The sequence below is a fragment of the Opisthocomus hoazin genome, chromosome 19, assembly GCF_030867145.1.
Source record: "Opisthocomus hoazin isolate bOpiHoa1 chromosome 19, bOpiHoa1.hap1, whole genome shotgun sequence".
Classification (NCBI taxonomy): domain Eukaryota; kingdom Metazoa; phylum Chordata; class Aves; order Opisthocomiformes; family Opisthocomidae; genus Opisthocomus; species Opisthocomus hoazin.
Genome location: NC_134432.1, coordinates 6,904,606 through 6,931,495, shown reverse-complemented (window position 1 = coordinate 6,931,495; position 26,890 = coordinate 6,904,606). Strand labels below are relative to the sequence as shown.

The 26,890-nt window shown below is 68.3% G+C and overlaps 1 protein-coding gene across 3 annotated transcripts; it reads right to left on the bottom strand.

Moving 5' to 3' along the window:
- Window positions 1-1,418: 1,418 nt before the first annotated feature.
- NPDC1 (neural proliferation, differentiation and control 1) lies at window positions 1,419-26,448 on the bottom strand. 3 transcript variants are annotated; one of them, XM_075439557.1, is made up of 9 exons: window positions 26,298-26,448; window positions 12,844-12,987; window positions 4,793-4,900; window positions 4,489-4,668; window positions 4,301-4,367; window positions 3,458-3,542; window positions 3,225-3,304; window positions 3,028-3,124; window positions 1,419-1,660 (listed from the first exon to the last, which is right to left on the bottom strand). In XM_075439557.1, exons 1-9 carry the CDS (start codon window positions 26,389-26,391, stop codon window positions 1,583-1,585), a joined length of 933 nt encoding a protein of 310 aa, XP_075295672.1. In that variant the 5' UTR covers window positions 26,392-26,448; the 3' UTR covers window positions 1,419-1,582. The 3 variants fall into 3 exon arrangements, with proteins under 3 accessions (XP_075295672.1, XP_075295670.1, XP_075295671.1); XM_075439555.1 differs by having other exon boundaries at window positions 3,225-3,542; XM_075439556.1 differs by having other exon boundaries at window positions 3,225-3,542; window positions 12,844-12,984.
- Between the last annotated feature and the right edge of the window lie 442 nt (window positions 26,449-26,890).

The following is a 26,890-nucleotide window of genomic DNA, read 5'->3' as shown; positions in this document are numbered from 1 at the left end:
AGCGGGGAGCTGGCCCCACACCACACACTCGCATGGGTCTCAAACATGGTCGTTTAATAAAATCTCCTTTTAAAAGAACTACAATCCATACAACAACGAGGGGTGCGGGGAGAAGGGCAGCGGCCCACGGTGGGGGGAGCGGGGCTCGGGGAAAGGGGCCGAGCAGCCACGGCCTCCGCCACTGGCCCCGTCGGGGACATTCCCACAGCACCGCTCACCAGCACCGGGCCCTGCTGCCACTGCCGGCCCTGCCCACGCGTGTGAAGGCTCCCGCACGTGCAAGGGTTCAGCCCGGTGCCAGACGTCGCCTGCGTGCAGCGGGTCACCCGCGGCCATGACAGCCCACGCCGGGGTCCGGACGTGAAGCCACATCTGTGCAAAGCAACCCAAAAGCGGTCCCGGGGACGAGGCTTCGGGAACGGCGCCGGGCTCTGCGCGAGGACGTGTCGGTGGCGGCTGGCGAGCCCAGAGGCAGACACGGGCAGGGGAGGGGGCAGCGGGTCTCCGGAGCCCGGGAGGTGCCCGGGATGGAGCAGTGGAGACTGGTCCCCGTCATGGAGGGATGCCCGGCTGGGCTCCGCAGGGATGCTGCAAAGGGCTCCGTGGGGCAGAGAAGGAGCACAGCGAAGCCACCGTGCCTTGGCCACCCCTCCCGGCCACCCAAGCCCCCGCCAGACTCGCTCCTTCCTCCCCCACGGCCACACAGGCTTAAAACCAAAGCCCTGAGCCTGTTGTGAGCGTTCACCCCACGGAGGCCCGGGGCGAGAGCCTGGCTGGCACCCGGGGCTGCCGGGAGGAAATCCTCCGCGTCTGCTGGCACAGCCCGGCACAGCCCGGCACAGGGCCCCAGCCCACAGCAGCGCCGGGACTGTGCACCCGGGGGGGCCCCCGAGGACCAGCACCCCTGGAAGGGGACGGAGGCAATGCAGGGGCCAGGGCACGGCGCAGGGCAGCGTCAAGGCGCATCCGGGGAGCGAGGCCAGCACCCGCCCGAGCCCGCTCCTGCTCCTGCCCTTGGCGCCCGGAGCGGGACCGCGCTGCCGGGGGCTGCCCGGGCTGTGGAGGATGGGGCAGGCCAGCAGCAGAGCCTTCAGCGATGCCACCCGCTCCGGGGAAAGTCTCCATCCCTGGCAGGGCAGCTCCGGGCAGCTGGTAGCCCTGATGGAGCCACCAGCGTGTCCAGACCCCCCCGGCCCCTCTCGCGCTCCCTGATCCCCTCTAGCCCTTTCCCGGCTGCTGTTGCATCAGCCCAGGCGCAGCGAGGCCAGCAGCCCCCTCCTCAAAGCCCAACGCGAAGAGACAGCACTGCAGCCCCCCCGGCTCCCGTGCCAAGGAGTGAGCGAAGGCCAAGGCAGGGACGCGATCACAGCAGCAAAGAGCACAAGGACGCTGGAAACGGGGGCGATCCCCCCCTCCCATAGCTGTTAGTGGGTGTTTATTGGGCAGGCGTCGAACACTCGGGCAGAGCGGGGTCCGCGCCCCGTGGCCCGGCCGTGGGTGCCCCTCCGGCACGGCTGCCCCGCCGGGCTTCGGCGCCGGGCGTACAGTCCATAGCGAGCTCGGGCGGAGGAGAGGAGGGGTGTTACTGGTGCGACTTGGGGTTGGAGGGGTGTAAGGAGGAGTCGTCAAACAGCGGGTTCCTCACTTCCATTTCTCCGGTCTGCAGCGGCGCAGGGAGCGGGATGGGGGGAAGGAAAAGGCAGGAGGTCAGAAACCAGCCGAGGCCTGAGCCGCCCTGTCCCAAGGGGTTTGGGTCTGACCCCCCGGCCAGCACAGAGGGGGACCTCGTGGGCTGGGATGGGGTGACACAGCCCAGGACCCCGCCGTCATCCCCGGCAAGGCGCTGCCTCCCTGCCGAGAGTGGCTGGGGATGCTGGGATGGGAGGACGGTGTGTGATGGGACCCCCCAGCCCGGCTGGGGACCCCAGGACAGGACCCCTAGCCTGGCTGGCAGGAATGGGGTCTGTTGCACAGACTGGGGACCCCAGGATGAGACCCCCAGCCTGGCTGGCAGGAATTGGGTTCCTTGCCCAGACTGGGGACCTCAGGACAGGACCCCCAGCCTGGCTGGCAGGAATGGGGTCCCTTGCCCACACTGGGAACCCCAGGATGAGACCCCCAGCCTGGCTGGCAGGAATGGGGTCCCTTGCCCACACTGGGGACCCCAGGACAGGACCCCCAGCCTGGCTGGCAGGAATTGGGTTCCTTGCCCACACTGGGGACCCCCGGACAGGATCCCCAGCCTGGCTGGCAGGAATGGGGTCCCTTGCCCACACTGGGGACCCCAGGATGAGACCCCCAGCCTGGCTGGCAGGAATTGGGTTGCTTGCCCAGACTGGGGACCCCAGGACAGGACCCCCAGCCGGGCTGGCAGGAATGGGGTCCGTTGCCCAGACTGGGGAGCCCAGGACGAGCCCCCCAGCCTGGCTGGCAGGAATGGGGTTTCTTGCCCAGATTGCCTGCCTGCCATCAAGTGCCCTTCAATGGGCCTGTAAAGACCTAATGATGACCCTCAATCTGGGCCCTGATGGCCAGGCTCCGCAGCCATTACCATGTGAAAGGCTCGTTTCGGGTCTCTTTGTGCTCTTTGTACCCAGGGCTGTCAGGAGCTGCCCTTCCCCGGGATCCCCTGCCAGCCAGGAACGTCCCCTCCGGCCTTTGAGGGGTCACAGCTCCCCCCCCCCCCCCCCCCCCCGTGCCGGTGCCCAGGGGCCCGAGGTGACCGCGTCCCTGCTGGCTCTGCCAGGGGCTGCTCCGGCTCTCGGCTCCGGGGCCACCGGGCAGAGCACCCCAGCGAGCGACCCCCGGGCTGGGGCACCCAAACCGGGGCACCCGCTCCTGCCCGCCGGAGAGCTCCAGCGGGACCTGGCCAGGGCACACGGGGGGAGCAGAGGGGCTGGACCATCTCGGGGTTTCATGAAGGACGTGTTGAACAGGCTCCTGGCGAGGAACTGCACACCCCTGGCATGTGCCGGACCCCCAGCCTGAACGCGCAGGGTCCCCCCAGCCACCCCGCACCCGCCATACCGGAGCCAGCCCGGGGCACTCGTACACGGTGAAGTCTCCGTCCTCGTTCTCCTCGTCGGACGAGGCCGAGTCCGGCAGCTTGGGCTCCTCTTTATGCCTGGAGGAAGAGGATGCAGAGAGGGGTTGAAGGCTGGGGTGCTGATCAGCGGCCCCCCCAGCCGCTGGCAGGGCAGGGACCGGCGGTCGAGGCTGCTTACTTCTCCAGGGAGAGCATCTGCTGCTTCTGGTGCTGGTAGTGGTACATCTGGGCGCTCTGGGCCAGTGTCTTGTCCCCGGGCTGCAGAGAGAGCACGGCTCGTGGAGGGGGGGGCTCCAGCGAGCCCCCAGCCCGGCTGGGGGGTGTCCCCTGCCCTGTCGGGACCCCCTCAAGCAGAGCACGCGCCTGCCACCAGGGCCCAACACCCCACACGGAGGGATGCGGGTGCCTTACCGAGATCTTGTCGTAGGACAGGGGGCTGGCCGCTCGCTCTGCTGAGTAGTCCGCTTTCTGCGCCAGCCTGACCTCCTTCTGCAGCCTGCCGGGCGAGGGGAGAGCGGTGGGAGCCAGAACCCCCCGGGGGTGCTCAGCCCTCGCACCCGCATCCCTGCTCCCTGCGATGGTGACGGGTGGCATCCCACCTCCCTGCTCCCTGCGATGGCACCCATGATGGGTGGCATCCTGCATCCCTGCTCCCTGCGATGGTGACGGGTGGCATCCCACCTCCCTGCTCCCTGCGATAGTGATGGGTGGCATCCCACCTCCCTGCTCCCTCCCATGATGGGTGGCATCCCACCTCCCTGCTCCCTGTGATGGTGACGGGTGGCATCCCGCATCCCTGCTCCCTACGATGGTGACGGGTGGCATCCCGCATCCCGGCTCCCTGCGATGGCACCCATGATGGGTGGCATCCCACCTCCCTGCTCCCTCCCACGACGGGTGGCATCCCCCAGGCCAGGCGGCCCAGCCCATGCGCAGGGATCTCGTCACGGGCACCTCCACCCCACAGGGCCCTGGCACGAGACACCAGCGCTCCGGGGGTGTCAGCACCCAGCGATGCCCAGGCCAGCTGCCACCCGCTCCCAGGAGCCACGGCTCACGCCTGGCATGAGGGCGTCCCACCGCCGCCCTCCAGCCCCGACCAGCAGATGCCGTACCCCCGCTGGCCATGGCACACGCCGGGGGACTGGAAAGGGACTGGAAAGGGCAGCTATCGCCTCTCCTCCAAACCCCCCCATGCCACAAGCTCCCGTGGGACACGGAGGGACTGGCGGGCACTGGCAGCGCCCGGCTCACCTGCACCAGCAGACCGCAGCCACGATCAGCGCCGAGATCCCGGCCACCGTGCACACCGCGATCAGCCCTGCCAGGAGGAGCGGGGCACAGGGGGACACCGGGTGAGCCCCGCGGCACCGTGCCGCCGGCCCACGCCTCCCCTGCGAGGACGCGAAACCCCCTCCCACGAGCTGTCCCCGGGGTCTCACCGAGCACCACGTCGTCACTCGAAGGGATGGGGGACGCCTCCACCGGGTTCTTCTGGACCGCGGCAGTGGTGGGGGTGGGGAGGGTGGCGGCTGCCCTGCTGCTGGCGGGACCCCGCTGCAGAAACCCCTCTCTCAGCCCATCGGCCACGCGCTGTCTGCCGCCGGCGGGCACCAGGGTGGCTGCAGGAGGAGGCAGAGCTGTGAGCACAGCAGCACCCGGGCAGCTCCGGAGGACACAGCAGGCTGGGGTGCCAGGGCTGGCGGCTGCGGGGCCCCTGGCATCGCGGCGGGAGCAGGCTCTTACCCCTGGGCTTGCTGTCCCGCAGCGCCTGGGCGCGAGGAGCCTCTTGCCTGGCCAGCACATCCGCCAGAAAATCGATTTCTTCCTCCAAGCTGGGAACGGACGTCCGCCCTGCGCCGGGAGAGAGCGGGCGTCGGATGGGCACCCCAGGGCTGGGCCCAGCACCCCCCAAGAAGGGCTCACGTCCCAGCACCAGCAAACGTGGGCGGTTTGGAGCCCAAGCCTGCTCGGATGTGGCCCTCCGGCACACCAGAGCTCCCAGGGCCGAGACCCGGGACCTGCCTGCGTCCTCGCTGCTTTTGGGGTGCTTTTGACCCCGCAAACGTTGGAAGCTGCAGGAGCGCCAGCGGCCACAGCCGCCCCCGTGACAGAGCCCGAGGGTCCTGCCAGCACCTGAAGCTCAGCACCTGCCCCGTGTCCCTGCACCTCGGGCCGGACAACAGCCCTGGGTGAGGAGGCACAGGAGGGGAGACCCCCCAGAGCCGCCCCGCCTCTGTGAGGGGCGAGGGGCAGCTCTGCCAGGGAGACCCCCAGCCCCACTGCAGGCACCGGGGCCATTCCCAGGGCAGGAAGGGGACCCCTGAATGCTGGGTTTCACCCCAAATTGGCCTGTACAGCCCGGGGGGGTCAGAGCTACCCCAGAGCAGGGCTCACCCCAGGAGCTGGTGGGGACACTCGTGCAGCCGAGGGGCTGGTTTCTGCCCAGCGCCCGGCAGGATGCGGTCCCACTGGGGAGGGGCTCGGGGTGCCCCGTGCAGCCGGGACCACCAGGTCTCCCCAGGCGCTGGCCGGGCATTTCACCAGTGGCTGCCCCAGCCCACGCCCGAGCATGGAGCACGCCGGGCACCCCAAATGGCCGGGTGCCCCTGTGGTGTGGGGCACAGGCGGGACCCCCACCCCAGCCCGGGGGTGCCCACCCGTGGGGTGACAGCGTGGAGCAGCAGTGGAGCTGCCGTCCTCAGGCGGGCTGAGCCGAGCTCTGACACCATTCTGCTTTTTACAGGATTAACCTCGGCTTCAAAGGCAGGAGATGTCCCCGTCCCTGTCCCTGTCCCCGTCCCTGTCCCTGTCCCTGCAGTACTCAGGCTGTCCCCAGCGGGAAGCCCTGGGGGGTAAATCCAGACACACAAAGGCGAGGTGGCACCAGCAGCTCGGTTCCTGGATAATTCAAGGTTACAACAGTTACCGCTCCCCTGGAATCCGTCCTCGCTCCCGGGCGTTTGGAACTCAACCCCAGTTCCCTCCGGAGCTGGGCACAAAGGCCACTCGGCCACCCCGTGACTCAGAGCAGCACAAGCCAAAAACCAGTTTAAAATGGGCACACACTTGCTTTAAACAAGTGCACAGAGAGCCACCGTCCCCACGTCCTCCGTGTCCCCCGGCTCCCCAAGCCGCCCCCAGCCCCCGTCCTTGGCAGGAGCACCCCAGGAGCCCCAGGTGTCCCCGGCTCTTTGCACCCAGCCATCCCCACCCCCAAAGCGATTTGCAAAGCAGTGCCACAGCCACGCGGTGCCAGGTTTGGGGCTGTGCCACCGGTGCCGTGCCCATCGGCTGTCTCCCAGTGGGCAGGGGAGCTGGCACGGGATGGAGTGTGACAGCCCTGTGCTCCATGGGGACAGCCCTGTGCCCAGGACAGGGACAGCCCGGTGCCCAGGATGGGGACAGTCTTGTGCCCGGTGTGGGGACAGCCCGGTGCTCCATGGGCACAGCCCAGTGCCCAGGACAGGGGCAGCCTGGTGACCAGGGTGGGGACAGCCCGATGCCCAGGATGGGGACAGTCCTGTGCCCAGGGTAAGGACAGCCCTGTGCTCCATGGGGACAGCCCAGTGCCCGGGGTGTGGACAGCCTGGCTCTAGCTGCCCGCTGCGCTCGGCGAGAGCCCTGTCCCCACTCCCACGGGACACAGGGGACACGCCTGCCCATGCCCATGCTTGTCACCACCGGGTCTCAGGGCACAAAGGCCACCCACCCACCCCGTGACTCAGAGCCACACGAGCTGCGGTGGGGCTGCCAGCGGTGGGGTGCCCAGCCCAGCCCTGCCCCGATGCCCCTTGGCCTTGGGCAGACGCAGCTGCAACAGCCAACGCTGCAGGAGGATGAACACGACCTGGCTGGAAAAGGGAAGAAAACAGAATCCCAGAATGTTCGGGGTTGGCAGGGCCCTCTGGGGATCCCCCACCCAACCCCCTGCCCAAGCAGGGTCACCCAGAGCAGGCTGCACAGCACCGCGGCCAGGCGGGGCTGGAATATCTCCAGAGAAGGAGACTCCACAGCCTCCCTGGGCAGCCTGGGCCAGGGCTCCGTCACCCTCAGAGGGAAGAAGTTCTTCCTCGTGTTCAGCTGGATCTTCCTCTGCTGCAGTTTGTGCCCGTTGCCCCTTGTCCTGTTGCTGGGCACCACTGGAAAGAGTCTGGCCCCGTCCTCCTGACCCCCACCCTGCAGATATTTATGGGAATTTCTAAGGTCCCCTCTCAGCCTTCTCTTCTCCAGCCTGAACAAGCCCAGCTCCCTCAGCCTCTCCTCGTAGGACAGATGCTCCAGTCCCCTCCTCATCCTCGTAGCCCTGCGCTGGACTCTCTCCAGTAGCTCCTCATCTTTCTTGACCTGGGGAGCCCAGCACTGGACACAGCACTGCAGATGGGGCCTCACCAGGGCAGAGTAGAGGGGAAGGAGAACCTCCCTGACCTGCTGCCCACACTACTCCTCATGCACCCCAGGATCCCATTGGCCTTCTTGGCACCCAGGGCACACTGCTGGCTCATGGTCACCCTGTCGTCCCCCAGCACTCCCAGTCCCTCTCCACAGAGCTGCTCTCCAGTAGGTCAGCCCCAGCCTGTACTGGTGCCTGGGGTTGTTCCTCCCCAGGTGCAGGACCCTGCCCTTGCCCTTGTGGAACCTCATCAGGTTCCTCTCTGCCCAACTCTCCAGCCTGTCCAGGTCACGCTGAATGGCAGCACAGCCTGCTGGTGTATCCACCACTCCTCCCAGTTCTGTGTCACCAGCAAACTTGCTGAGGGTGCACTCTAACTCTTCATCCAGGTCGTTGATGAAGTTAAACAAGGCTGTGCCCAGTACTGACCCCGGGGGGACACCACCAGTTACCGGCCTCCAACTGGACCCAGCGCCTCTGATGACAAAACCTGGAGCAACAGCCAGGAGCAGCTCGCAGGTCACTGCAAGCCTCCCACCGTGGGAAGTGGCACCAGGAAAGCCGAGGCAGCCGTGCCGTTCGCTGGTTTTCGGCACTGCCAGCAGCGCCCGTGCCGTGCCGCCCACCCGTGCTGACCAGCTTCACCGCCAAGCCCCCTTCCAGCCGCCAAACCCCCCGCACCTCTGCCCCGTTTGCCGCCGGAGATTCCCCCGGTGACGCCGCGCCTGCCACGCCACCACCTCTGCGGGGCAGACGCAGCCGGGCACCGATGGGCTCCCGCCGGGCACCATGGGCGGGTGAACCCCAGCCCAGGGCTGCTCCCCACAGAACGGGGGGTCAGGGTTGACCCCCGGCTCCTGCCCAGCTGCCCCAGGCTGCGGCTCTCGCTGCAAGGGGAGCAGAGATGGGGGGGTATCCCAGACCCGGCCCCCCCAGCCCTGCTGCAGCGAGGTGGGCATGCTGGGCAGGCACGGGGGGCACGGAGGGTGCAGGAGGAGTGCAAGCAGGGGATGCCCAAGGCGCAGGGCTTGCACAGGAGCCATGCAGGGCTTGCACAGGGCACGCAGGGTGCAGGCAGGGTGCACGCAGGGGATGCCCAAGGCACAGGGTGCACACAGGGCACACAGAGGGTGCAGGCAGGGGATGCCCAAGGTGCACACAGGGCTTGCACAGGGCACGGGTGCCCTCTCATGGCAGGTCCCACCGCCCGCCCGCAGCAGGGAAGGCACAGCCAGCCTGGCACACAGCATCCCCCCACACACCTCCCCAGGGTCTCCAGAGCTCAACCCTGGGAGGCACACAGGGGTCTTGACAGTTACCGTGATGGATTTGGGGACAGCAGGGAGCAAGAAGGACCATGTGTGGCTTCTGCCCCCGGCAGAGGAAACCTGATGTTGACAGTCTCCACAGGAGGGCACAAAATGCCTACAAATCCACTTATTTTCATAGTCCTGCCCCAGGATGGCTGATGCCCTCCTGGCTGCTGGCAGCACAGTAAGCAGGGAGAGGGGGAACCCCCAGGGCCACAAGCCACGACCCCCTTTTTTCCCCTCTTCCCAAAGCGCTTCCCGCAGCTCGGGGGGGCTCAGCTGCTGGAGCCGAGCAGGAGCAGGGATGGGACCCACGAGCCCAAAACCACATCACGGAAACCCATCAACATGGGCACCACGGTGCTGGGCAGCGTTTCGGGGGCTCAGACCCCCCCCCCATGCGGGCAGCGCGTCAGGAGGGTCCCGCGCATCCCATCTCACCTTCGCGCTGGCACTGCGCCGGGTACGCCGAGACCCCCAAGCAACGCCGTCGCCCACGTGCCCTCCCGGGACCTCAAAAAAACACCGCTTTTCAGCCCAAAATGCTGCTGTCGGCGCGTGCCCGCACGGGTGTGCCAGGGAAGAGGAGCCCCCGGTTCCTGCCCACGCTCCTGCCAGGAGCCGCAACCAATTGCGGCGATGGCAGCTGGGATCCCGGGATCGGCGTCACCGGCAGTCGCAAGCGGCTCAAGGATGCCTAACCCTTTTAAAGGGGCTGCCCACGCAGCTCCGCTGCGTGGGCAGCCCCTTTAAAAGGGTTAGGCATCCTTAAGCTGTGGCAGCCCCCCCCGTTTTCATTGCACCCCCCCCCAGTGCAGCTATCGCAGCCCCTCAGCATCCTCGCGGGCTTCCCCTGTTGCTGCTGCCAGACCGAGGTATGGGCAGGATGCAAAAAGCACCCGCGCTTTTGCTGCCAGAAGCCGGTGGCATTGCTTGAGACAAGAAGACGGGGTTGGCAGAGACCCTGGGATGGTCTCCATCCTCCTGGGATCCTCCTGGCATCCCTCGGAGGGTGCGACCGCGGTCCGGCATCTTCCCTGACAGGGCCAGGAGAGGACGCGACCGCGGAGCCGGAAAAGCTGGGAGAAGCCGCTGCTGAGGTTCCACATTTCCCTGCTGAAACTGGGAGCGGACACTGCCATCGTCCCGGAGAAGCCGGGTGAGGATGCTACCGCGGTCCCCTCTCTGCCAAAGCCGGGTGAGGATGCTACCGCGGCTGCATCTCCCCGCCGAAGCCGGCCCGGAGCGGGGTTGCTACGGAGATGCCGGCGCACGCGCAGCCCTTCTGAGAGGGGAATTTGCTCCCAAGACTTCACGTTAAAAAATCAACCACCACCAGCTGTTGAAGCTGTTTGGTACCCGCGGAGCCCGTGGCAGGGGGCATCTGCCCGTCAGAGCCCTGCTCGCTGCCGAACGCGAAGCCTGGACCCCATCCCTGTGCCAGCCCCTCTCTCGTCCCCCCCAGTCACCGCTCCCAGTCCAGCGCAGCCCAGCCCCTCTGCCCGAGCCGATGGCACGATGGGCACGACGGGCTCTGCCACCCCCCATGTGCCCACCTGCTGCAAAGGGCAGCTCGGCTGCACCCCGGCGGGACCTTGAATGTGCCGGAACGGGAACCCAAACACAAAGCAACACCCCTGAACCCCGAGGACCCCTCCATGCAAGGCAGCAGCTCGGGTGCGGGGGTCCTGCCACGGCCCAGCGAGCCAGTGCGTGTCCTCCCACCCGCGTCACCCAGCATGGGACGACCCCCCGCCACGCTCCCAGCAGCTCCCCAGGCCTTGGGGTGGGTGCAGAGGGCTGTGCTGGCGGGGATGCCCCCACCCCAGGGCCGGGCCACGCTGCAGGGTGCCCACTGCGGGCAGGAGCCAGGCTCCAGGAGGGACCACGGGCTCTGCCCCCCACAGAAAACCAAACCCCCCCTTAGCAAGGGGGTTCTGGGGGCAGCGGGAGCAGGAAGCAGGCAGAGAGGGGCAGGCGGGAGGTAGACGCTGGTTGATGCCCCCCACGCAGCAGGCACGGAGGTGGTCCAGAGGTGCTCGAGAGCCCCCACCCCGCACCCAGGCAGTCCCCCCAGTGCAACCCCCCGGGAGCGGCGTGCCCTCGCACAGCCAGGTCCTGGCAGACGTCGCTCCACTTTAGTTAAAGAAAAAATAATTGGGTGGAGCCTTAATTAGAGCCTTAATTCGTCTGCTGGTGGAATCTGCAAGAAAAAACTGAGAGGGGGGGACACAAACAGCTCCGCCTGCAGCTCGCCAAGCTGCATGAAGAGTCAAGGGTCACCCTAAAAAACGCCCGCGCCCGGCCCCCGGCACTGTCTGTGCGGCAGAGCCGGGGCGTGGGAGCACCCTGCCCGCGCCGCAGCAGCGCCTGGAGAGCCCTGCGCCAGGTGGGACGGGCGACCACGGGCTGCTGCTCCCCGGGGACGCTCTGCAGCTCCCTGGCAGCCGCAGCCCCGCAGCTCCCGGGGGAAAAGATGGGGAATGACACCCAGCGCAGCCCTCGGTGCCACCCAGCCGTCCCAGTGCGGATGCCAGGCATCACCAGCACAGGAGATGGCAGCCCCAAACCACAGCCCAGCATCTCAAGCCAATGGGAACCAGTACAGAAATCCCAAACACTGGTGCGGCTCAGCCCTGGACGGGTGAGGCTGCAGGTACCCCTTCGCCTGGGCCACGGGGTCTGCACGGGTCGCAGCTCTGCACACCGAATGCAGCTACCCTGCTCCCGGCAAAAACCGGGGCTCTGCGCGGCCACATCGCCTGCTCCAAAGAGCCCCGGCCCCACAGCAGCCGGGCAGACCCACAGGATCACAGAATCCCAGCATGGCAGGGGTTGGGACCTCTGGGGATCCCCCACCCAACCCCCTGCCCAAGCAGGGTCACCCAGAGCAGGCTGCACAGCACCGCGGCCAGGCGGGGCTGGAATATCTCCAGAGAAGGAGACTCCACAGCCTCCCTGGGCAGCCTGGGCCAGGGCTCCGTCACCCTCAGAGGGAAGAAGTTCTTCCTCGGGTTCAGCTGGAGCTTCCTCTGCTCCAGTTTGTGCCCGTTGCCCCTTGTCCTGTCGCTGGGCACCACTGCAAAGAGTCTGGCCCCGTCCTCCTGACACCCACCCTGCAGATATTCATGGGCATTTCCAAGGTCCCCTCGCAGCCTTCTCTTCTCCAGGCTGAACAAGTCCAGCTCCCTCAGCCTCTCCTCGTAGGACAGATGCTCCAGTCCCCTCCTCATCCTCGTAGCCCTGCGCTGGACTCTCTCCAGTAGCTCCTCATCTTTCTTGAACTGGGGAGCCCAGCACTGGACACAGCACTGCAGATGGGGCCTCACCAGGGCAGAGGAGAGGGGAAGGAGAACCTCCCTCGCCCTGCTGCCCACACTCCTCCTCATGCACCCCAGGATCCCATTGGCCTTCTTGGCAGCCAGGGCACGCTGCTGGCTCATGGTCACCCTGTCGTCCCCCAGCACTCCCAGTCCCTCTCCGCAGAGCTGCTCTCCAGCAGGTCCGCCCCAGCCTGTACTGGTGCCTGGGGTTGTTCCTCCCCAGGTGCAGGACCCTGCACTTGCCCTTGGTGAACCTCATCAGGTTCCTCTGTGCCCAACTCTCCAGCCTGTCCAGGTCTCGCTGGATGGCAGCACAGCCTGCCGGTGTATCCACCACACCTCCCAGTTTGGTGTCATCAGCAAACTTGCTGAAGGTACGCTCCATCCCTTCATCCAGCTCACTGATGAGTAAGTATAACCCCTGTGCGCCCACCAGCCCTGCTCTCTCCCTGGGCCCCTGGGCCCCCCGGGGTGCTGGCAGTGCCCAGTGGCATGCACGCTCCCCGGCGTGGCTGCAGGAGGATGCACAAGGAGCGGGGTCAGGTCCACACGCTCCCCACCGGCCCCACAATCACCCCACAACCGCAGCGAGCGGCGGCTCCGGAGAGAGGCGGCAGAGCTGCCGTCCCCACGGGGATACGGGTGCCACGGTGGGGGGAGAAGCCCGAGGATGGGGAGCAGGGGTGCTGCTGGGGTGGGGGCTGCCCCCAGGCCTGGGAACCTCCCGCAGCCGCCGAGGAGCATGGCGGGTCTGCCGGTGGGTGCACCTACCGCTGGGTGCGAGCTGCTTCTGGACGCATCGCCCGCGGCCGTCCTCCTGGAAGGGGTGCAGGCAGGGGCCGCAGGCGCCCGAGCCCGGCGGGCAGAACTCCCGGCGCTGCAGGGCACAGTCCAGGCTCCGGGGACACGATGCTGCTGCGGGGACAGGAGAACACAGGTCAGGAGGAGGAGCGGGGCCAAGCGCTCCCCCGGCTCCGTCCGTGGCCGCTTGGCGTGGGACCCAGCTGCCCTGGGCTGCTCCCGCGGCAGCGAACGGTGCCGATGTGCCTCACCGGAGCTGCCCCTCGGCTCTGCTTTGCCGTCGCAAAGCCACTACAGACCGCAATTAAGCACGGGCTGTAATGACCCAAGAGCTGGCCTTGACGATCCTGATGGGTCCCTTTCCACCTTGAGGTCTTCTTTGGTTTTATGACCTGCGCAAGGCCCTGCTGCCCACAGGGACCCCCAGCCCCAGGATGCCACCGTCCCATGGGACACCACGAGTCCCGGAGTGCTGCCACCCCACAGGACACCACGAGCCCCAAGGCGTCACCGTCCTGCAGGGCGTCCCAAGCCCCAGGGTGCTGCAGGACACGCTGAGTCCCGGAAAGCTGGGACATCCCAAGCCCCAGGGTGCTGCAGGACACGCTGAGTCCCGGAAAGCTGGGACATCCCAAGCCCCAGGGTGCTGCAGGACACACTGAGTCCCGCAGAGCTGGGACGTCCCAAGCCCCAGGGTGCTGCAGGACACACTGAGTCCCGCAGAGCTGGGACGTCCCAAGCCCCAGGGTGCTGCAGGACACACTGAGTCCCGCAGAGCTGGGACGTCCCAAGCCCCAGGGTGCTGCAGGACACGCTGAGTCCCACAGAGCTGGGACGTCCCAAGCCCCAGGGTGCTGCAGGACACGCTGAGTCCTGCAGAGCTGGGACATCCCAAGCCCCAGGGTGCTGCAGAACACGCCGAGTCCCGCAGAGTTGGCAGCGACGAGGGGCTCCAGCCCTGGCCCGCAGCCTGCTCAGCAGCTGAAATCCAACCAACCCCAACCGATGCCTGCGCGGCAGCTGGGACATGAACAGAGCCCCAAACCAACCCCCGCAAAGCCTCAGCCCAGCTTTGACCGATCGTCACAGGCAGCAGCAGCTTCAGTTCCCATCCCTTTGACACTGCAATGGGGGAGAACGGAGGGACCCAGCCCTCCCCCGGCAACGTGCCGTGGCCCAAACCTCCCTCACGGCTTTACCAGGCATCTCGTTTCCATGTCAGACCTGGGGACCTCTCTGGGACCCGCAGGCAGGCACGAGCCCCCCACGCTCCCACCTCATCCAGAGCCAGCACGCTCGCCACGCCGTGGCAGCCTGCCATGGCCAGGAGCAGCCCCGCTCCTCCCCAGCCTGGCTCCAGGCAGTGTGACCTCCCAGGGGGACACAGAGCCCCTGGGTCCTACGCAAAGCCGAGTCCTGAGACTGGGTGGTGGTGGCAAACCGTGCGCAGAGATGGAGAGAGGAACCGTGACCAGCTGGGACAGTGACCTGCAGGGCTGGCACACGGGGCTTGTCCATGGTGCGGGGCTGCGGGGACGCTCTGGGGCCCCGGCTTCCAGCTGCTGGGGACAGTGATGTGCCAGCACTGCCACAGCACCAGCACAGGCGTCCCTGCCTCGTGAGCTGGTGGCAGCGCAGAGCCAGGTGCCACACGGTGGGCCAGCGTCCTGGGCTGGGCACAGCTGGACGGGGGGCACAGCTGGATGGGGATGTGTGCATGGCAGGATGGGGGTTACACAGCTGGATGGGGATGTGTGCACAGCTGGATGGGGTTGCACAGCTGGATGGGGATGTGTGCACGGCTGGATGGGTTTGCACAGCTGGATGGGGGTTACACAGCTGGACGGTGTGCACAGCTGGACAGGGATGTGTGCACAGCTGGACAGGGTTACACAGCTGGATGGGGGAGCGGCACACGGCTGCCCCAGCCCTGCTTTTCACCCCTCCGGCAGGCAGCGGCAGGCAGCAGAGCCCGGCGGCCGTGCCCTCTCCGGGAGCAGGGCCAGGCTCGGCCGCCCCCGGCCATGACTCACGGCAGGAGTTGGCTCCCAGCACCGTCCCACGCACCCCGAGCTGTCCCCGTCACCCTCGCCCGCCCACACCGACACCGCGGGCAAAGCTCCCGCCGTCTGCCCATCCCCCACGCTGAGGGATGGCAACACCGGGGACAGCCCCGGCACAGCACGGCACCGAGCACCCCACGGGAAAGGGCACCCCAGCTTCGGGGGCTTTCCTGGGCACCCCGTCCCTGCAGCATGCCGGGGCGAGCGGGGCAGCCGCCGCTGTGCCCAGGCACGGCACGGTGGAGAGTCCTGGCACGGGACGGAGCCATCAGGACACGAAGCTCCAGGGCCACCGCGGCGGCTCTGCTCCCCCAGCACAAGGTGCTACCGCTACCGACAGCCCCCCGACTGCGCCCGGAGCCCTCCCCGCGGCACCCCACGGGGCGTCGAACCGTCACCCTGCGCCCGGCCACGCCGGGGAAGGGCAGAGCCGCCTTTGCCGCAGCAGCTTCTCCTGCGGGCAGGGTTTTCTTGGCAGCTGCAATTAGGGTGGCAGTTAGGGCTGGCCGAAATTAGGGTGGCAATTAGGGCTGGCCGAACCCTGTGCTGGGTGCAGCACCCTGGGGAGATTGGCTCTGGGCGGGGGACAGAGACCCTCATGCCCACGGGAGCCGGGTTTGCTCCCCGGGGACGGCGCGGGTCTCAGCCAGGCGGCTGTGGGAGAATTAATGCTTAATGGGAAAATAATTGGGCGCTTAAGCACGGAAACCCGGCTCGGCTGCCTGCTTCGCCTGCCCCAGGCTTGCTCTCAAGGCCGCTTTGTTTCAAAGTCACAAACCAGCCGAAGCACGCTGAGGGCAGGAGGAGGTTTGGGCACGGCGCAGCCCCGGGGTGGGGACATGCCACCTCCCCACGGGGCTCTGGGGGGACACTGGGGACCCCCGCCTGCGCCACGGACCCGTGGGAACACATTCCCCCAGCGCAGGCGCTGCCGAAAGCTGCTCCCCGGTGGGAGGAAGGCACCCGGGCACAGGTCACCCGGCACTTGGGGACACCCAGCACGACGAGACCCCGGTGGGACCCTCGGAGCCACCTCGGAGCCATCCTGGAGCAGCAGGGAGGCCACCCGAGCCAGAGCCCAGCAACCAGTTAAATAAACCCCAGCCTGCAATATAGAAAAGGTCGTTATCTCTGTTTGAGGAACGAGCTGTGCTTGCCCAGCTGTCACGGGCTGGGATTAGGAGGGAGACAGGCGGGCACTGATCTAATTAAGCTCCCCATGTGTAATCAATCGGCAGCCAGCGAGCAGATCTGGCTGCGTGGGCACCCTGCAGGGTGGGGGGGTCCTGTGGGGGCTTTGCCACCCTCTGCGCCCGCTCCAAGGCCCAGCGGCTGCTCCGCGGTGCGAGCGGGCGGCTCCATGCCAGGTGCCAGGGATGGAGCCCCGCGCGTGCTGGCACCCAGGGGCCTCAGGGACGCATCTGGCCCTGAGGGACTGGGACGAGCTGTCGGTGCTGGAGCAGGCAGGGCAGCTCCCCGCGGGCAGGAACGCCGGCCAGCAGCGAGCCCAAGGCCAGCGGGGCAGCGGGACACCCTGCAGCTGGCACCGAAGGACAAACAGCCAGCGAGCACGAGCCGGAGGTGCCGCAACAGCCCTGCGCGCAGGAGGGAACGCTGGCGTGCGAGCTCCGAGGGGTGCGCACAGACCTCACCCATATCCCACCCCGGCCGGGCTGCCCGGGTGGGAAAGCTCAGCACGACACCCTCAGCCCCCAGCACCCACCCCGGGGAGAGCAGTGCCGGGCACCCGGGGCGAGCCGAGCGCCCGCGACAGGGGTGCCCGCTGCACCCCTCCGAATGCCGCCGCGCCCGGCAGCCTCTCACCGCGGCCACGCGGGGCACGGAGCTGCTGGCAGCCACGGCCCTGGCTGAAGCGGTTTTTCGACATCACGTACAGGTGAAAAACCCCCCAGTAACAGGCGGGAGGACGTCCGGGTGGCCGGGAAGGCAGGACCTGCCCCTGCTGTGTCACCGCCGCAGCCGGAGAGAAGTTAACGTAAGAGGATAATAAATTAGCGCTGAGCACTGGTCCGAGCGTTTACGCTCTGCGCGCCAGTAACGCCAACGCCCAGCTGACGGGGCCCCGGTGCCAGCGGCGTGAGCTGGCAGAGCCCGCCGGCGTCAGCCGCAGCAGAGAAACGGGCACAGGGCCACGCCAGGCGTGGGGGGACACTGGGGTGCCCGGGGAACGGGCGTGCAGGTCTCCGCTCCCGCGATCAGCCTCGGCACGCCGGCACACGGCTGCAGCCGGAGGGGCGACGGCGGCCGCGGGCACAGCCGATGGCTGGCAGCGACGGCAGCCCAGGCCCCGCAGCAGCGGTGCAGTGTGTGCCAGCTCCACTCCAAGGTCACACCCCGTCCTCCTCCTCCTCCTCCAGCCAGGGGATGTGGGACCTGCTGGCGCTTCCGCTGCGAGCTGGCACCATCTGGGGCTTCCTCCTGGCTCCAGAAACTGCTCCTGGCTCCGAAGCGCTGGAGCCAGCCCCAGGCAGGCATGCGGCCCCACACCGCACCCCAAGGTCTCGCCTCCTTCTGCCCCGCAGCCCCCCCGGGCATCAGGCAGGAGCAGGGGGGGCTGAGACACCCGAAAGCCGCAGCCCCGCTCCCCCTGCTCCCCAGCACACGGCCCGCGGGGTGAAGCGGGTGGGCACCGCGTCGGCGACCGCCAGCCACCGTAACGCAGCCACCGCCACGCCGGGCGCTCGAAGTCGCCCGGGTGAGTGCCCCAGCCCTGGCACTGCTGCAGCCGCTCGCACCGACCGCAGAACCGACGCCGCAGCTCTCGGACCCGGCTGCACCCCCCTGCCCTGCCGCTTCGCGCAGCCGAAAGCAGGCGGAGGGGAGCCAGGCTTCGGGCACGGCTGGACCCCCGGAGCAAGCCCCCTGCCCGGGCACCGCCGCCGGCACCGCAGCCCCGGCCACCACGGCTCTGCCACCGCTCCGGCATCCCCCGCGGGAGCCCTGCCGCTGCCTGCAGCCGCTCACGTCACCGCCGTGCTCCTGCCCCCGAAAATGCAGCAGCCGGAGACCCCTCCCGCGCACGGGGATGGCAGCACGGGGCTCTCCGCCATCGCCGACCCCGGCCCACCGGTAGCGGGGGGACGCTGGCCACGTCACGCCGCTCCTGTGCCGTGTCCACGCAGCCTGGCCCCCCCGGCACCCCCTCCTGCGGCAGCGCTGGCGCGTGCTGGCCCACCGGGCAGCGCTTGTTTGCTCTCTGCTCGGGTGGGTTTGTGCAGGTAAAGGCCACGTGCCACCGCGCTTCCCGTCCCTGGGGCCACCGGGGCTCGCCAGCCGGCCACCCGCTCTCCCGGTTCAGCCAGGCAGGCGCCGAGCTCCGGCCCGGTTGATAAAGCACGCTGGCAGAAACGGTCCCCGACACGGCTGATGTCACGGCCGAGCGATGGTGCCAGCAGCCCTGCGCCGCAGGCTGGGGGACAGGGGTGTCCCCACAGGGACCCCTTAGCAGCATCCCCCCCGCCTGCGCGGCCAACACCTCGGCTCCCACCGAGGGGACGGTCTCACCGGCAGCGTCCCCACCCAGGGGCGATGGAAAGTGCCACCACGGGCAGTCACCCAGGGAAAACCCCGCTGCTGGCTGTGCCCGAGCCACCGGCCCTGGCAGGGGCTGCGGGGGGGCTGCCCGCGCCGGAGTCCCGGCGTCCCAGCAGTGCGGGCAGCGCAGCGAGCACCCGGCACCAGGATGAGATGGAGAAGTGTGGGGTGGGCAGGGGCCTTTGGGGCTGTGTGGCAGAGGAGCCTCCTGCAGCCCTGAGGCCACCACGATGGGCTCCTGGCGCCTCAACCCCCTCCAGCGTCAATGCCAAGGGCGAAGCAGAGGGCCAGGAGGGGCCACGCCAGGCTTCCCCGGACGTGAGGGGACACCAAACCCTCGGCAGCCCCAAACACTTCACCTCCCCAGCGCTGGTGTCACCCCAGACCCGTCCCCCCTCCAGAGCAGAGCTCATGTCCCAGCACCCCAAAGTCACAAGCTGCCCCCGCAACCCGGGTCTGGGGGGGGGGTCACCCACAGCCTCCCCCTGCCAGGCGAGGGAACGGGGTTTGGTCTCCTGGCTACTCAAACTCCTCAACCGGACAGCAAGCCCCCGCTGCCCACCCTGGCCACCCGTCCGGCGCGCCCAGCAGCGTGGAGCTGGACGATGGGCACTGCGGGAGGGGAGGTGGACGGGAATGGCTCCAGCAAACCGCAGCTCCCGACCCTGGCAGGGCCCGGGCAGAGCTGGGGGGCAGCAGGGGACGCGACCCCCTCACCGGCGGCAGCAAGGGGGGCTTTGAGCCCAGCGAGACCCCCCCAAGCCCCTGGCCCAGCCACCGCAGGCGCTGCTGGCACTGGCCCTGGGGTGCCGCCGCCGGGATGGTGACACCCGCAGCCGCGTCACGCTGGCGTGACCGCGCCGTGCCAGGGCTGTCCCCGGCCACCAGTGCTTTGCCTCAGACATTCAGGAAGAGAAGAAATAATTAAAACAAAGAACAGAAAACCAGCTGCTGTACGCCATTTCCCAGGGCTGCCCACCCAAACCCACTGCTGGCTCTGCGTCGCCAGCCCCGGCACAGCTGGGTGCGCACCCACCCCGTCGCGGGGACCCCGGGCTGTCCCCGATGTCCCCCCACGCTGAAAAGCACCTTGGAGCTCCTCGCAGCTCGAACCACCCTCTTCCAGTCCTGCTTCTCAGGTTTTGCTCAAGCAAACACCAGCGGGCATCGTACCCGCCCGGAGCCCCCCAGGCTGGGGCAGGGCAGCAGCTGGCATCGAGTTTTTATTTTAAATTCCTTTTTACCCGGCTGGGCTCCGAGGTTTGGCACAGTGCAATGGGCGAACAGCCGGCGGTCAGGGCCACGGCGCCGGGCGCTGCTGGTGGCGGGTTACCCACTGAGCCGACGCCGGGTGCTCCACCGGCGACGGGGACCCCTCCTCGCACCCTCGCCGCGACGGGCAGCGCGGTGCCGGACCCTCGCCGTGCCAGCGTCGCAGGGATGGGCGTCCCTGGCACCGCTGCCATGCCCACAGCGGGTGGGGGGGCTTCACGGCTCTGCTCCAGGCACGGAGCCCCGAGCCCACTGGGGTCAGACGCCCCTCGGCCAAGCCAAAGCCCCCCCCCCCCGCCGCCGTCCCACGCCGCCAAGAGACATTTTGCAGCCTTTGGTAACGACGCACCAGCACCATTTCGCTGATTAAACACCCTCGGGCAGCTCGGAGGCAGCAGCACAGGCGGCTTCACTGGGGGGGGTCCGTGTCTGTCGTGCCCCCACCTGACACCGGCCGCAGCGCTCCCCCCAGCCCCACTCGCCAGTCACCCCGAGACGGGCTTTGGGGACGGGGCCACTGATCGCCAGGTCCCGGGGGCTATCGGGGCCGCCCTTATGGCCCTCTGGCAGCTGGCGAGCACGGACCCCTGGGCGGGCAGCCCCCGTCCCCACGGACACGCAGGGCGAGGGGCACGCGGAAAAGCAGGGGCCCCCACCCCCCACCCAGCTGGGGCTGTGCCACCCGCCATCGAGAGCTGCGGGGCATCGAGAGCCCCGACACCTGTGACGGGGCCCCTGTGACCCCCAAAACCGGGGGGCCCACGGACGTGCGGCTGCTTCCGGGGGTGCTCGTGAACGCGGCAGCCCGGGGCTCCGGGGAAGCGCTGCCGGCGGTGCCGACGCCTGGACCCGGAGAGTTCTTTCGGGTGTTCTCCGCGCAGGAGGCGGCCGGCTCAGGGAAACCCTCTCCTCCCCAGCCAGGAAGCCAGGAGCTGCGGCCGCCGGACGGGTCCCGTCACCGGCAGCTCACCGGGGCCGCCCTCTCCCCCAGCTCAGCGGGCGGCTGGGAAATAATCCCCGACAGATGCGGGACGATGAGCTCCCCGAGGCAGAGCTGCTCCTCCTGCCCGCCAGAGCCGCGGGCTGCCCGGGGGCACGCTGCCGCAGACCCCGGCCAGGCGCAGGCGGCACCCATGGGTGCTACAGGTGCACAGTGAGAGCGGTGCCTTCCCCACCTCTCGCCCCCCACCTCCATCGCCCATCTCTGTAGGAGATAAACTGAGGCACAGGAAGCTCCAGCTGAACCCGAGGAAGAACTTCTTCCCTCTGAGGGTGACGGAGCCCTGGCCCAGGCTGCCCAGGGAGGCTGTGGAGTCTCCTTCTCTGGAGATATTCCAGCCCTGCCTGGATACGGTGCTGTGCAGCCTGCTCTGGGTGACCCTGCTTGGGCAGGGGCTTGGGCTGGGTGACCCACAGAGGTCCCTTCCAACCCCTACTATTCTGTGATTCTGTGATTCTGTGATTCTGTGATTCTGTGAAGGGATCAGGGACCAAGAGCCCAGGGGACCCCCGTGCCATGACGAGCCAGGGTCCCCACCAGCACGCCAGCCGATACGTCACCTCCCATCGCCTCTCGTGTCACCCGTCTGAAGCAACGGGTCCCCCTGCCAACGAGCAAACCCCCGTCCTGCAACGGCTTTGCCCCCTCCACCCGTGCAGGGGCCACGGGCCGCACCGGTCAGGGTGGGCAGCCGCCAGCTCCGGGACGGGGAGCGGCAGGGACCGGGACCTGCGCCGGCCACGCTTCCTTCCTCCAATTCAGAGCCCACTCCAGGCACCCAGCGGCCGGTTGCTTCCCGTTCCAATCACCGTGAGCTCATGAAGCGGCTGATTGCAGGCCTGCTGCCGCCGATCGCTGCTCGGGGCACCCCTGCCGCGGTCGGTAAAGCCCAGGCACGGAGGGAGATGCCCTGGCACCGGCAGCAGCACAGGGGCCGTGCCCAGGGGTTCTGGGGGGCAGCCGGCCCGGGGGGGTCACTGCACCCATCGGGGACCAGACCCAGAGCCCCCCGCAGGGACGAAGCACCCGTGCTTATGGAATTCATGCAGGGGTGGGACTGACGGCAGCTCCCGACCCCAGCGCCCAGAGACCCAGTGCCTTGTGGCTGGGGAGAGGCCATGCGTCACCCCTCCTGTCCCTGGCACCCCATAACCCCTTCTATCCCCAAAGTCCCCATCACTCCTCCTGTCCCCAGCACCCCCCACTCACCTTCCTGCTCCCAGTGCCCCCTCCATGCTCTCACCCCTCCTTTGCCCTGTAACTCCCCCGTCCCCAGCGCACCAACCACCCCGTGACCCCTCCTGTCCCCACCACCCCTGCTACCCTGTCACCCCTCCTACCCCCACCACCCTCCCTGTCCCCAGCGCCCCGATCACGCTGTCACCCCTCCCGGCCCCCCGCGCGCCGGCGGCAGAGCTAAGCCGATTGCCTCCCTTAATACCCCGCGTCCCAGCAGAGCCGCGTCAGGCCATCGGCCCCGACTCCTCTTCCCCTCTGCGCCGCAGGAGGGGCCCAGACACCCCCGGGGAGCGAGGGGTCCCTGGGGAGGGGGTGGCTCTACGGGGCCATGGCAGCCCCCCCGCAGGCAGCACAGCCCCAGGGCTCGCCCAGGGTCCCGCTCCAGACCCTCGAGGCCACTTGCAGCCCCCAAACCCGTGCCCGGAGCTGCCAGGGAAACGGCAGAGTCTCCCCGGCTCCGAAGCCGCAGCCGCCCCGCGCCGAGCTCCAGCTCTCCCAGCACCAGCGCCCACGGGGTGGGCACACAGGGGTTGGTGGGTCCCTAGCACGCTGCAGCGAAAGGAGAGCAGGGACTTTCACCATGTCTCTTCCATAAACCATGAACTCTTCCTTGATGCTGACTGCGTTGGGAATTGGGAAGATGGAGATCAGGGGCCTCTTTCCACCCATTCCCCCTCCCCACGTCCACAGATGGAGCCCTGCCCAGGTCCCTGGTGCAGGTGCCGACCCACGGAGTGTGGGATGCCCAAGCACCACGTCCCCGGCCCACCCACACCTTGCCCACCCACGAGGACTCATTTCTCACAGTGGGAGCCAGCCAAGCAAACCTAACCCCCGAGAACATGGGAGGAACGGTATCTCCAAGAACAAAATCGCACAGCGGAGGGCTACGAGGATGAGGAGGGGACTGGAGCATCTCTCCTACGAGGAGAGGCTGAGGGAGCTGGGCTTGTTCAGCCTGGAGAAGAGAAGGCTGCGAGGGGACCTTAGAAATGCCTCAAAATATCTGCAGGGTGGGGGTCAGGAGGACGGGGCCAGACTCTTTCCAGTGGTGCCCAGCAACAGGACAAGGGGCAACGGGCACAAACTGAAGCAGAGGAAGCTCCAGCTGAACCCGAGGAAGAACTTCTTCCCTCTGAGGGTGACGGAGCCCTGGCCCAGGCTGCCCAGGGAGGCTGTGGAGTCTCCTTCTCTGGAGATATTCCAGCCCCGCCTGGACGCGGTGCTGTGCAGCCTGCTCTGGGTGACCCTGCTTGGGCAGGGGGTTGGGTGGGGGATCCCCAGAGGGCCCTGCCAACCCTGCTATGCTGGGATCCTGTGATTCTGTGAAACTCAGGAGAAACGCGTAGCTCCCGGGGAAGCGGCACCGCGGCTGCCGCGTGGGAAACACTTGGCCTGCACCGGCGTGGCAGAGGAGACCCCGACGTGCAGCTGCGGTGGGGCTCGAAGGGACGGGGTGGCTGCGTGCCACAGAGTGGGACCATTGCCCACCATTGCCACCGCTACCAGGGCGACGCAGACCACCTTCTCCGAGTCTCAAGAAAAAGCCGAGGCTGGAAATACCTGCTTTCCGCAGACCAGCCTGCGTGACGTCGGGGGGCTCAGACACCACCCCCTGCCCACCCGCTGGGCAGAGCCCGGGGATGCTCTGCGGGGCAGCCAGTCCTTGCACGTGGCACGGGCACAGCACCCGGCACTGCTGCGATGCTCCCTGCAGCGGCACGAGGAGGGAAGGCAGCGAGGAGCCAGCGGTTCGCACGTGGCCAAATGGGTCACTTGGACCAGAAAGGACCACTCGTTTTTTGCTGAACGGCTTCTCCGGGGGTTTCTGACGCAAAGCGCTGGCTGCGGCAGCGAGGCCGGGGTTTTCAGGCTTATTAAAAACAGAGGTTCTTGCCTGTCATCCCATCTGGGAAACCTTCTTTTGTTTTTTAATAATAATAATAGTAGATGAAATTTGGCAACCAAATGACTCCAGAAGGGGTGAGAAGTCCGACTCACTGATGCTCCAGGAAACGCAGCCAGCAAACGAGGCGAGGAAGCGTTTCTGCCCGACGCTGGGTTCGTGGGATGGAGACAGCGGGGAAAACACACAGCTAAGGAGCACCAGCCCAACCCGAAGCACCCGCTGCCCCACCTCCCAAGCCGGCCGCTGCCCTTCCACCAGCGCGGAGCAGGCCCTTGGCAAGACGAGGACGTCACCGTGCCACGTGCCGCTGCGGGCATCTCTTGCAGGGGCCTTCGGGCTGCAGCACCAGCAGAGGAAGGTGGGGAGGAAGAGATGCCAGCCCCCATCTGAAGAAGCTTTGCTGAAGCCACAGGGCAGAAGGACGTGGGTGCGGTGGTCCAGGACCTTCTCCCCCGGCTCCCTCTGCGCCAGGAGCCAGCTTCACCGGCGCAGCCTGGAGCAGGAGCTGCCCCTGGCCCTGCCACCCCACCGCGCAGCCGTCCCCAGGGAGAGCCCAGCTCTGCCCCATTCACCCAGGAAGGGACATTGTACAACGGGAAGGAACAGCCAACGTCTCCCCCGCCCTGCCGCGCTGGGGGAAGGGACAGTGACTCCTCTCCCTGCCCAGCACCCCAGCGACGCTGCTCCAGGTGCCATCCCAGCCATCGCCAGGAGAAACCAGCCCAGAGCTCCCCGCCGCCGCGTGCCGCGCAAAGCTGACCTCCCGGCAGTGGGACGCTGCCGGCGGCACGTCCGGGCGGTACGACGACGACGACGTGGTTGGGAACAGCGCAAAGAAACCGTCCCCGGCCTTCGCTTGGGGGGAAGGGGCTGAGCCGTCCATCCCAACCCCGCTCGTGCCGAGAGCGTGCGACCACCCACCGCCGGAGTGGGCTGCTGCCGGCAGAGCCAGGGCCCCCACGCTCGCCTCGTCTCCGGCAGCCCCCTGACCCTGGGAAGGGCAGGGGAAGGGGAAACCCTGCTACCCCCCACCCCGTGATAGCCCCACGGGCACAGCTGCCCCGAGCAGCCCCTCAAGGGGTCCCTCCCCAGCAGCATGGCCAGGCCAACTTCCCCCCCCCCAGCCTTTAAATCCGGAGGCAGCGGAGGTGACGCTGGATCCCCGGGGGCTGTATCAGAACTGCCTGCACCTCCTTCTCCCATCGCAGCCTGCGTCACGGGGACCCCCGCCCGGGCCACCCTGCCCACAACATGCGGGAAGAGGGGGAGCAGGAGCATCCCCACCTCCGGCCCCCCAGCATGGAAAGACCCGGATGTTTTGAACAGCTGGGAGATTTAAAAAAAAAAAATAAATACTGCAGCTTCTTGCCCTCCCTCGCACAGAGCGAGCAGGAGCACGGCGAGGCCGCACCGTCCCCGGCTCGCGATACCGGATCCGCAAACAATGCTGGGAGCCAGGCGGCACTCCCCGGCAGCGCGGCCGGCAAGGCGGAAAGCACCGGCCCGAGACCAGGCCGTCCGGCGGGCACCGACACGGCAGCTCCCCGCCAGAGCGACCGGCAGCGGGGGGCAGCCCCCGGGTTTGCCCACCGGCAGCAGCGCTCGGGGCTGGTTGGGGTTTTTGGGGGTGTTGGTGCCCATTGCGGCCCCCGGCAGCGGGCACAGAGCGAGGGGACAGGGCAGGGCGCACGGCCAGCGCCAGACCCGCCGGGAGGGGAAAGGCACTCACCTAGCCCCCAGACCCGAGAAAACCCCCAAACCAAACCCTGAACCCCCAGAGCAACCCTTCAGAAACCAGCGAGCCGGGCCGAAGGCGGTGCCGCTGGGAGGGAAACAAAAGCCCCGCGTTTCTTCTGCCCCGGGAGAGAGGAGAAATGCCTCCGTCACCCGCCCGGGCACCGCCTCGGGCACCGCTTCGGCCCCGCGACGCGATGCCACCGCCGCCGGAGGGAGCGGCCGCGGGCAGGGGGGCGAATCTTGGCTCTGCCTGGCCTGACGCAGCCCCCCGAGACGCCTCGGTCACCGCAGCCGCTTTATTTGGGGGTTTTTTTTTTGTTGTTTTTATATCTTTTTTCCCCGTGAAAGGCGGTTAACGAGGGCCACGGCACAAGTCCATCCTTTCCCCCCCTCTCCGGGGTCCAAACCCACCTGCACCCCAAACCTGCAGCAGCGGGCGGGCTGGGGCCCGGAGGGGGGGGGTGTGGGAGACCCCCCCCCCCGTGGGAGTGAAGCCCAGAGGCCGTTTCCCCCTCTCCCTCCCCGTGGGGATGCGCTGCCCACGCCGGGAGAGAATGCTGAGCGGCCCCTACCCCACGAGCATCCGTTGGGGGGGGGGGGGGAACGACACCCACGGACACGGGGGAAGGGGTCGCGGATTGGCACTCACCGGCACGGGCGAGGCGCAGGCGGGAGGCCCCGAGGGCGGCGAGCAGCAGCAGCAGCGCTCCGCGACGGGAGGCCGAGCCCCGGGCCGCCACCATCCTCCACGGACACGGACACGGGCGGGCGTGGGGGCCGCGGCGGCTGCGGGCGGTGGCGGCGGGGCGGGGCCCGGCGGTGGGGGAGAGGCGTGGCCAACCCGCGGGGCGGAGCCCCGCGGGTTGGCCACGCCTCTCCCCCCCGCCGGGCCCCGCCCCGCTGGACGGCAGCTGGCGCGCTGCAGGCTTCATCCCATCACCAAGCGCTGAGTTTGTCCGGCCTCAGCCGCAACCACCAGCCCCAGGGGCCGGCAGCGACCCCCGGTTCTGGCCCCAAGCTGCAGAGCTGCTCGAGGAGGGGCCTGCGCCAGGGGTTCCCCGGGGCAGCCGAGCGTCGCGACATCCGGGCGTCGCGACACCCGGGCTTCCGACGCGCTGCCAGGATCCCGCCGGCCCGACATGTGCTGCCTAATCCTCGGCGGTGGGATTCCCAGCGCGTCGGTCCAAGGCTCGCCGAGAGCCAGCGGCGTGCCGGGAACGCCGGGCTGGGCTGCCGCAGGGG